This window comes from Dendrobium catenatum, unplaced genomic scaffold, assembly GCF_001605985.2.
Source record: "Dendrobium catenatum unplaced genomic scaffold, ASM160598v2 fragScaff_scaffold_665, whole genome shotgun sequence".
Taxonomy (NCBI): domain Eukaryota; kingdom Viridiplantae; phylum Streptophyta; class Magnoliopsida; order Asparagales; family Orchidaceae; genus Dendrobium; species Dendrobium catenatum.
The window spans coordinates 5,514,871-5,523,879 of NW_021319127.1; the positions used below are offsets into that span (position 1 = coordinate 5,514,871).

Consider the following 9,009-nt stretch of genomic DNA (forward strand, 5'->3'; position numbering starts at 1 on the left):
CACTCCTACTTGTTAATTGGTCAGGTTGAATGTTTATTTGTCACTTTAATTTTGTCATTCATCATTTCATCAGAAATGGTTGCCTTATAATGCTTGCTTACAAGGCCTTGTACTTACACTTTCATGATTGACATGAATGCTACACATCAATTGTTACCACTTGCTTATGATTTATAGTGTTATTTAGGGATTGTTTTCTTTTGTTGATAAGCAAATGATGTATTTTCCTCAATTTTATTATTTGTAGGTGGTTATGTTGAAAACCACATATCATTTGCTTGCACTCTGATATTTAATTGAATGATTCAGATTATTATTTGGCATTTGTATTTTTAATGTGTTGGTAGATTTATTAGTTTAATGTCCACTTCCCTATGGTTCGATAATTTGAAAATTTAGTCCCTCGTGTCTTTGTTCAAATAAGGTCCTCTGTTTTCTATGAATTTCAGTAGCCTCTCGATGTCTCCACCATTTAGAGAAAATATGGGAGTATGATCCTTCACACCACACTACAAAAAGAATGTATGGTAGATGTTAGATGATATTGCGGTCATGATTTTTCAATCCCCACCACATTATGAAGAGTATTTATGGGTCTTCAAGGTACCTGTTTAAAAATACACAATTTTTTTCCCTGCAGGCATTGAAGTGTGTATGGGTACTTAGAGTCATCCCCGCCACACTACAAAGAGCGTGTACATGGCCTACTTGCCTCTTCGTAAGCATCGTATCGATATCTTGCCTATTGTGCTTTGAGAGCTCGAATATGGTGTCCTCCGCCTCACCGCAAATGCTGGATTTTGAGTTTATGAATTATACCTGATTGAGAACTGGTGATGATGATTGCAAAAATGAACTAATTTTTTTAAAAATCTTTTTCTTCTTTTTTGTTAAATTTTCTTCTTTTTATGTTTCTTTCTTTTTTTTTTTAGAACAGGGATGGTCGTGAAGAAGAGCAATCGATCGCATATCTATAATGGTGACTAGGTTATGATCAGTCTGATGATGGAGGAGTTTAATGGATTGAAGAGGAATCGACACAATGGAGGGGGTGATCTAGACGTCGATGGGCTCAGTTGATATGAGGAAGCTTCTGGTAGGTGGAGTTGCAATTGGAAGACTCAATTAAAATTGTCAGACATGGTGCATGATTAGGCTGAGGCATGTTAAAGGAGGAGGCATGCTTGATCGGTTGGGATCAATTAGAGACAAGGGATTAGGTACAGAGCCGAAGAGACAAGGGATTAGGTACAGTGCATGTAGAATAGGTGGAAGGGGCAGCCTTCGATGGGTGATTGGAGCTAGGAGACAGTTGGCTTGAAGTTGGATAAAGGTGAGATCAGAGAGTGGGTTAGGCTTGGATGTGATGTAGGGTGAAGGACGGGAGGATGCAAGGCTTGCTGATTGGATCGAATACAGGTAAGGTGGACGTCAGATTGCAGCTAGGTTGTGGAGTTTGACCGAAGATTGGTAAGAGGTTCGTTGAGGTTGGACGGGGCTAGGGTTTTGACCGTTGGTTGATTTTTCCTGTGAGTGGCTAGGAGGACTGTTGGGGACGGATGTTTGAGTGGATCGATAGAGGCGTATGGGAGATGGATGAGAGGTGTAGCTGGCGAGTATGAGTGGAGGCTTTGTTGGAAGTGAAAAGAATAGCAGATGGTGGCTCGAAGGAAAAAGAGGTGTGATTGTGTGTAAGGGTGACAGGGCTTCTTGTGCAAAAGAAATGAATACTTCTTTTGCTCGTCCATTTATAGTGTGAATGGGAGCCTGAGATGGAGTAGAGGCTACACGATTTGAGCAAAATTCTTTTTAGGAGCTACGAGATAGGGCAGTTAAGTGCTGCTTGCAGGTAATGGGTCGAATGGCTGAGGATTTGAGCGGGATTTGAGCAAGGAATGGGGATGTGTCGTCGGCTATGTAGCTATTTCGACAGGTAATGATTTGAGGTAATTTTTTATCACCTTTTTTTTATTTTTGCCCTCTATGGAGGTCAATATGGTTTCCCACTATGCTAGTTTTCATTCGATTGGCTATTTTGAGAATTTTTTGTTTGCATCACCGGAAGATGATGAATGTTTAGGATCATACAATATTGCGAACCTTGGATGGTCGTGTGCTAGAAATGAGGCAATTTATCTTGTCTTGGATGGTCGCTCTAGCAATCAACATGCACTTTGATATTTTGACTATCCATGATTTTGGGTGTATTTTTATAAAACCCCTCAGATTTTCAATATTTTTGAATGTTGTTAGTCCGTACAAACTGGCTTTAGTACAGGACGAACTGAAGAAAATTATGAAAATCTGTATGGTTAGTACGTACGAACTGCGTGTACGAACCTGAATTCGTTGGGACGAAATGTATCCATAGAGCAAATTGTCCCGTACGATCCTGCTTGATAAATATCTGATTTTGAGATATTTTGAAGAAAGAGAAAGTTGGAGAGAGAAATAGAAGGAAAAGGAAGGAAAAAGGCTCGTACGATGCCGCAGTTGGAAGAATTGTTTGTCTCGCTGTAAGGAATATGAGTCCTATTTTTGATTTCGAAGATTTCGTGTTTTGTATTTTCTGCTCAGTTTTGTGTTTCCGTTACCAAAATTCTTGCAAATCTTTGTATTGATGAAACTTTTACCGCGTAACTTTTGGTATGTTATAGAAATGACGATTTTGCTCGATTTGAGTATTTTCTGGAAAAGTTTTCACCTGATATTTTGAATTCTGATGTGTTTTTATCGAATAAGAAATTATCTGGATGATGAAAAATATTGCTTCAGTACAAGTAAAACTTTGAAACGTTGTTCTATCCGATTTTTGGTAATTTGGTAATTTTCTGAAACTGCATATTTTGTCTCTGTTTGGGATTTCTGTCGACTGTACGATATTTTAAGGATTTTCATCAATTGAGTTAAATCGTGTTTGTTGATTGTAATGTATGTTGTGGATCAATAGTTTATGATTTTGATGATAGCAAACTTTTTTATTTCTCTACGACTGCCTTATGTACTGACATTTCAGGTTCACACTATCAGACTGCAATTTGGAATCAGCTCAAGATTGGGTAGACTAGGTCTGAGTCTGTTTGTACATTTTTTTTCCTTTCTTGAGTCTATTGTATTTGGTGTTGCTCATGATGTTTTGTAACTTGAAAGATTTTCTGACTGTTCCCTAGAGTTTACTATTTTTGGTAACATCGTCCGGGAAGATATTTATATAGGCCTAGACAATCTGTTCAAAAGCAGAAACCCTAATTAGGGCATCCTCATTAAAGCAGCAGTCATTATGCAAAACACATCGTCCTGGACGATTTTGTATCGGCCAGGACGATAGGCTCAATTCAGAAAGAATCTGCCGCCAGATTTATTTAGGAAATTCTTACTTTTGGATATCAGCCTGGTGGATTGGCTTGGACTATAAAATATCGGCCAGAACGATCCAGGACAATTTTTTCAAAATTTCTCTGGCAATTTTGGAAAGCAATTAATGATGATTTCATCTTGGCCGATCGCATGATCTTCCGGGACGATTAGACATCGGCTAGCTTCATTTCAGGGCGATATTCAGGACGATTTTCCTCATATTTGAACTAACAGGCCAGGACGATATGTCTATCGTCCTGGACGATAAAGTCGGCAACTTGCATTAATGAGCTCGTTTTTAGCTCTTTTATTTAAGCTATGACAAGGCACTTTGTAAGTGTCTTTGGCAGCCATTGTAGCTTCGTTCATATGGGGGAAACTTGAAGAGAGAGCTTGAAAGGGAGAGAGGAAAGGGTGGAATTTGAGAGGGAGAAGATCTTGGTGGAGGAGGGACTCAAGGGAGTGTGGAGGGGGATTCCACACGATTGCTCCGGCAGGCTTGCTTCTTAATACTGTCGGATTCAAGGCTTGTCTCGAGAGAAGTTCACCAAAGAAGAAGATCTCTCTTTGGTGTCAAAGGACCCGGTGACTCTGCGCACCGGGGAAGGTGGAAGTGATTTTGTTAAGGCTTCTCCGCCTAGCTTGGGGCTAAAGGAGAGACACTTGTTTTAGTGCAATCTTGGAGGTACCTCCAAGGAGTGGACGTAGGTCAAGGTTTGACCGAACCACTATAAATCCGGTGCGTTCTTTCTTTATTATTGCTTCCGCATTTAATTTTTGCATTTATTTTATTTGTGGTGATTTTGGTTTGTACTTTGCTTAAAGTTTCTTTTTACCAATTCGCCTACTCTTTATTTAGCCTTGGCCATTCATAAAGGGCTTAACATCCCTAACGAACTTTCAATGTATTAATGAGATGTATACGTATGTGGATATATGATTGAAATTACTGTTATATTACTGAAAGGAAAATAAAGACTGGTTGAACCATTGGTTGGAGATTGATTGACCTATACAGGATGGTTGGCCGATGGGCTTTTCTTTAAAAAGGGTTTGGTGTTATCCTCTATTGATCACGTGATATAACGATTGGGAGTCATAAGGAGATTATGCCGACGGGCGAAGAGTGACGACTCTATTATTGATCCAACGGATTACTAACATCGATATTAACCTTGAAAAATGCCTTAATAGCCAGTGATTGTACTTGTCGAGTAAGACTATTGTGTTGAATTGTATGTTTAAAGTATTGTTCTTATGATTACCTTATGGATTTACTGATATTGAATTGATCTATTGTTACTTATTGATTTATTGATTATCGTACGCATTTATTTATATCAACGAATTTGTTGAAGATTTATTGATATTGAATGGATTTACCGACAGATTTACGGGTTTATAGTTACTGTACGATTTCATTGATACTGCATACTGTACATGTCACTGATATGGATATTAATATTGCATTTATTCATTGATACTACGGACACTGAAATTATTGATTCATCGATACTATAGATTTGTTAATACCATTGATTCATTGATACACCGAATATTGATCTGCTACATGTGATACACCGAGCACGTGATATAGAATACGTATTTATTGCATTAATTCTATTTTAACTGTTCTTACGATGCTTTTTCTCTATGGATTTGACTGATGCTTTCATATATATGATGGAATTGACGTATGTATTGATTTATTGAGCATTATGGATTTTCTACTATTTATCGATTTTCCTACCGATGACTCTGAATTTTATTGATTATGCATTGATTACTGATTTTCGTATCTGCATAGATTCAATGATCATGTGCAAGTGACTGTTATTGATTTGACTGATTGGCATGCATATTGTTTCAGTACCGTGCTTTGATTTCAGTTGTAGGTTTTTGGTGACCTGCTGAGCTTTTTGAAGCTTATTATATGTGATTAATATTTTCAGGTCAGGGCAAGGGAGCCGGAAGTGAGGTTGATCAAAATTGTCGATGAATCCTTTCACTATAGATGCCTTGGATGTCACAATTTTTGTCATTTTGAGTTCGGTTTGTTTTTATTGAATTTTTTTTTCTTTTTTTGAATAACTATTTTTCCTATTTTGAATGTATATCATTGTGTTTTTTTTATTCCCTAGCTGTTTGATTGGATATTGTTTTTTTTTGGGACATTTGGGCTAATTATGGCAGACTCCTATACACATCACATACACAAGACTCGAATCAAAGACCTCTTAGTTGGTAGCCTAAGCTCCCAACCAATAAACCAAGGTGAGTTATGTACTCAATGTAATTTGTATTTATAGTTAATGAATACAGGCCTCTGCACCTAATTTCCCCAAAAAAGCAAGGGTGACCTGGATATTAAATTTTGGCTGCTCATCCAAGTCATTTTCCTGCAGTTCAAAATGGGTTAGGAATTAACAATTTTATTGCTAAAGAAAGATTAAAAAAATAACTAATATTGAAAAATAAGCATCACTTTTTTTTACCATTTAAAATATTATGAACCACTAGTGGCACAACCTTTCCTGCAAAGGAATTGCGGGTGGTCTATAAGCCACATAAAATTTAAAAACTGAGAGTTCAATCAAGAAAAAAATAGTTTATAAACTAAAAACTGTATGCAGTTCAATTTCTTTGCCAACCTTTCTGAGAAATATTACTGCATGTTTTGACAAAGATTTATCGCCAGCTTCTTAACCTTCTGGATGATCGGAAAAAGAGAATCCAGTTCCGACTGGGGAGTCCAGGAAGATTATGTTGGAAATCTAGAAATAAAAAAATAGAAAGGAAGAACCACACATTTATGAAATAAATAAGTCACTGAAATAAAATTATATAAATATCGTCATGTATCTATGTAAATTGTTACAGATTGATAGCTCACCTTGGTCCAAGAGTAAGGATGGTAAACTAAATTTGGCAAGCTACCGTTGTACCTCTCAGATCTGAATTTTAATTGGCCTTTACAATGTATATTAAAGCAAAGAAATGTCAAATCAACAATCCATGCACAGAGACAAGCTAGCTGTGATCAAGAGAAAGATAGAAATTTTATGGTTGTTTCTTAAGGAACATTAAGGCCATTATTTTGTTTCATTTTCTTATATTTTTGGTTTTATTTTAAGTTGAAATAAATAAATATAAAATGACAGAGAAAATCGCTACTTGCTTTGCATTTGAAAATCATCCAACTTCAAATTCTCAGGCTATGTTGAGCCCTTGCCCACTTGCACTACCACATCCTTGCCATATTACCTGCTCCCTGGCACGGAAAATTATTACGTGCCCCGTCCGAATTTATCCGGAGGCGAATCCAGACCCGTCATGTCACCCGGGATCTAGTGCATCCAGGTGACGTGGCACATCTAAATTCACCACTGAACGGTCCGAACACCACACGTCATAATCTTTCCACTGGCACAGGGTAGCCCGCTCCCCCTTATGAACAGCTTTTTACATTTTTCCCACGTATGCACTTTAGTGATAACCTACACCTTATGAGGAGAACTAGAGAATACATAACTTATATTGCTGTCATCAATACTGCCTTCCTTTAAGTTAGCAGCACTTAGGTATTTATTGAAATGATTACCAACACATGAAGATTGTAACACACCGTCCTCATTGATTCTAACATTAAATGCCTTTTCCCCCCATGATATAATTTCATTACTATGATTCTCAACCACATAAGAAGAAGTTGAACATACCGTCGTCGAAGCTCCCTTCCAATCAATAACCGTATGAAGGAATACAAACCCTTTGAAAGAAACCAATGAAGGTAGCCCATAGCTACTTCTATTTGAGCTTCATGAACTTCAGATTTGCCATCTGAAAGGGTATCACCTTGCTTATGATCAACAACAGTAACACCCCCCTTAGCACTAAATCAAAACGTCGATCAATAATATCCAACAGGACATGCTTACATTTGTAATTTCTAGACAACCCCTTAACTAGATGAGGAGTCTATAACATTGTATTAAAATAGTTCCCCAAGGGAATTCTTCCCCAAAAACCTGTAACAGCTCTACGAACACCACCCCTCTAAAATGAGAATTTTTATTGCCTCCTCCCACCTGACGCATCTCTACGTTCGGTATGGCTTGATAACGCGACACCTGGCAGCCAACTTTACCCATTTTGACCCGACGCTAGCCCATATGAGAAGGGCGGGAAAATGAAAAAATACGCGGCTTTTACCTCTCGTATTAAAACCTTCTCTGTATTTAACCTAAGATGTTCTACACTGTATAATGTTCCCAAAATTTTCATATACTTGACGTAAAGAAATCGTTCAGTATTTTAGGAGATGGAAGGATCGACTGAAGGTTCCAGTTTCGAAGACTTATTTTTCTGCGAGGAAACTCAAACTTTAAGCTATGATGAAGCTTTTTCTGATGTAATATTAGTAAGTATTTGATGTATACTGTTTGTTTTTTTCTATTTTTTACTGTTTCAAATGTTGGTTGTAGTAGTATGAAGATTTAACCGGAGAATTTCAAAGATGGGTGTGTGACATAATTTACAGTATGAAGATTTTTTTTATTAAGTCGGTATTCTATATTTTAGATCAGTATATGTTCGGTACTGATTATAATGGATAGGTAAAATATCGGCACACAGTTGTACGGAGCAATACCGAGCAATACCGAGCAATACTGAGCAATACCGAGCATTACCGAGCAATACCAGTTTAACTGCAAAAACTGCTTGGTACCTCTGTATAAAATCGTTTTAAATTTATGGATTGATATTTAGATATAAATATAAGCTAATGTTTGAATATTTATTAGGGTGTTTACAATTGCGAGAAAGAAGCATATGAAAAATATTGCCAGTACGCCCATTCAACTGGATTTAGTGTTCGGAAAGAACATCACCATTTCTGGCCAAATACAAGGTTAATCAAATCAAAGGATTTTGTGTGTTCTAAAGCCGGTTTCAAGAAGGAGAATGAAAGTGGTACTAAGTTAAAATATCGAAGATCAAGTACAAGAACAGGATGTCCAGCCATGATTAGATTTTCGGTGAGTAAAGATGGGCTTTGGTCAGTGTATAAATCTGTAGAGAGTCACAATCACGAACTGGCTAGGCCGGATGATCAATATTTGCTCCGGTCGGCAAGGTCAATTAGTGTTGATAATGCAGCTGTTTTGAAATCTATGACAGAAGCCGGTATAAGAACTGTTGATGCATTTATGTACCTATCTGATGAAGTTGGAGGTGTGGCAAATCTTGGATTCACGAAGCGGGATGCATACAACCATATCCAAAAAGAAAGAAGAGCGAAGTTTGAGAGTGGAGACACTAATTCACTGATCAAGTTGTTTAAATAACGGGCGTTTGATGACCACATGTTTGCATGGGATGTTGAAACAGATGAAGATGGATGTTTGTTGAATTTCTTTTGGGTTGATGGTCTGGGTAGAATCGATTATGACTGTTTTGGGGATGTGATTATATTTGATACTAGTTATCGTTTAAATAAATATAACCTATGTTGTGCCCCAATTGTCGGAGTGAACAATCACTGGCAAAATGTTCTTTTAGGAGTTGCTTTTTTATCTGATGAGACTATAGCTTCTTTTACCTGGCTTTTTCAAACATTTATAAGAATCATGGATAACAAACATCCCATTA

General features: G+C 37.3%; 1 protein-coding gene across 1 annotated transcript; it reads left to right on the top strand.

The window, feature by feature from the left end:
• Positions 1-1,066: 1,066 nt before the first annotated feature.
• On the top strand, positions 1,067-8,705 carry LOC110104698 (protein FAR1-RELATED SEQUENCE 5-like). Its single transcript, XM_020833922.1, has 2 exons — positions 1,067-1,096; positions 8,163-8,705. Exons 1-2 carry the CDS (start codon positions 1,067-1,069, stop codon positions 8,703-8,705), a joined length of 573 nt encoding a protein of 190 aa, XP_020689581.1.
• Positions 8,706-9,009: the final 304 nt, after the last annotated feature.